Below are 1,748 nucleotides of genomic sequence, written 5' to 3' on the forward strand. Positions count from 1 at the left end.
TGGCCGTCATCGACAAGGAGATGGCGGAAAATCGGGCGGAGGCGCTCCAGCTGGAGCTGGAGACGCTGAAGGAGCAGTTGGAGGAGAAGAGCATCGACTACGAGCTGCTCCGCTCGGAGATTGAGGACAAGGGCGCGGAGGGGGCGGCGGGCAGCTTCCAGGTGAAGCAGCTGGAGGAGCAAAATGCCCGGTACAAGGAGGCGCTGCTCAAGTTCCGGGACCTCACCTCGACGGATCGCAGCAATATGGCCCTCCTGCAGAAGGAGCTCGAAGCAAAAGCTGAAGAGGTGGCCGCGCTGCAGGCGCTCAAGGAGAGAAATGGCAAGGAGATTGCCCGCTACGTGGAGACGGTTCAGGAGCTGACGGTGAGGGGGTTCTTTTTGGGGTGGTTTTTGTTGGGATTTTTATTCTAAACTGAGATTTTGATTTTTGTAGGAGCAAGTGGACATGGCCCTCGGCTCGCAGGAGATGGTGGAGAAGCTGACGGAGAAGAACCTGGAGCTGGAGGACCGCGCCGAGGAGCTGCAGAAGGCCCTCGACGAGGAGGAGGGCATCAAGGAGCTGAGCAATATGATCCTCGAGGAGAAGGACGACATCATCGCCGACCTGCGCGAGGAGCTCGACCGCTGCAGGACGCAGCTGGTCAACCTTCGGAACAGCTACGTCGCCGCCCAGGAGGCGGTCAGCGACCACGAGGGGACGATCAAGAAGTTCCGCTCGGTGGTGGCCGCCCTGAGGGAGGAGAACCACCTCCTGCGGGCCAGCCAGGAGCAGGACCTGAGCCGCGTGGCGCAGGCGGTGGACGTGCAGGCGCAGCTGGAGAACATCGAGTTCAAGACGCGCCTCCTGGACCGGAAGGACCTCGGCCGGGCCATCGACATGGAGCTGCGGCAGCTGGACGTGGACCAGTGCTACCGCTACGCCGCCTACCTCGGCCGCTTCTTCCCGGAGTCCTTCTTCGCGCGGGGCGCCGNTACCGGAAGTGGTGGTGGTGGTGATGGCTCAGCGCCAGCAGTGCCCCAGTCGAGCGACTCGGTCGTGCGGGAGGTCTTTCAGGGAAGTCCCACCGAGTCCTCTTCGCCGCCTGGCAAACAGCTCCAACTGGAGTCGCTGGACAAGCTGAAGGGGCACATCTTCACGAAGCACATCCTCTACCTGCTGACCTCGATTCGCTCCCTGCTGGACAAGTACCAGGAGGTGCTCGGCCGCTGCGACGCCGAGCTCTTCATGAAGCTGGGGTCGCTCTTTCCGGAGCTGTCCGCGCACGAGAAGAGCGTCGACCACTACGTGGACCTGCTGCGGGCGGACAAGCTCGATGAGACGGTGACGCTGGACTCGCTGGAGAAGACGCTCAGCTACCTCCAGTCGCTCTACAACATCTACATGGCGCCCTCCACTTCAACTGCTGGTGGTGAAGGTTCTTCAGCGGTGGTAACCACGACCACGACGATCACCGAAAACCACAACAAGTTCCTCCACGACCTCCTCGAGGTCTTCCGCACCGGCACCGAGGCCGCCCTGCTCGACGTGAAGGTCCTCGGCCAGCTGACGGCCGCCGACTCCGCCCGCTTCATCGGCGCCCTCGAGACGGCGCTCAGTGACGTGGAGCAGTTTGCGCGGAAGATTCGCCGGCGGATGGTCAGTGCGGGGGCCGGGGCGGGCGCGGGGGCGACGGCGGCCGACCTCGCCAACCCCGCCTGCGTCGTCCGCTTTCCGGGGGCGGTCGAGGCGGAGCTCTTTGACGCCAG

At 63.8% G+C, this 1,748-nt stretch overlaps 1 protein-coding gene across 1 annotated transcript; it reads left to right on the forward strand.

The window, feature by feature from the left end:
* Positions 1–20: 20 nt before the first annotated feature.
* LOC108356310 (dynactin subunit 1-like) lies at positions 21–1,610 on the forward strand (the record flags this gene model as incomplete). Its single annotated transcript, XM_017607428.1, has 2 exons — positions 21–365; positions 436–1,610. Coding segments are annotated over exons 1-2 (1,520 nt in total), but the record flags the coding sequence as incomplete, so codon positions are not given.
* Between the last annotated feature and the right edge of the window lie 138 nt (positions 1,611–1,748).

This window comes from Rhagoletis zephyria, unplaced genomic scaffold, assembly GCF_001687245.7.
Source record: "Rhagoletis zephyria isolate East Lansing unplaced genomic scaffold, Rhagoletis_zephyria_1.1 Rzeph_scaffold_56980, whole genome shotgun sequence".
In the NCBI taxonomy this organism is placed as follows: domain Eukaryota; kingdom Metazoa; phylum Arthropoda; class Insecta; order Diptera; family Tephritidae; genus Rhagoletis; species Rhagoletis zephyria.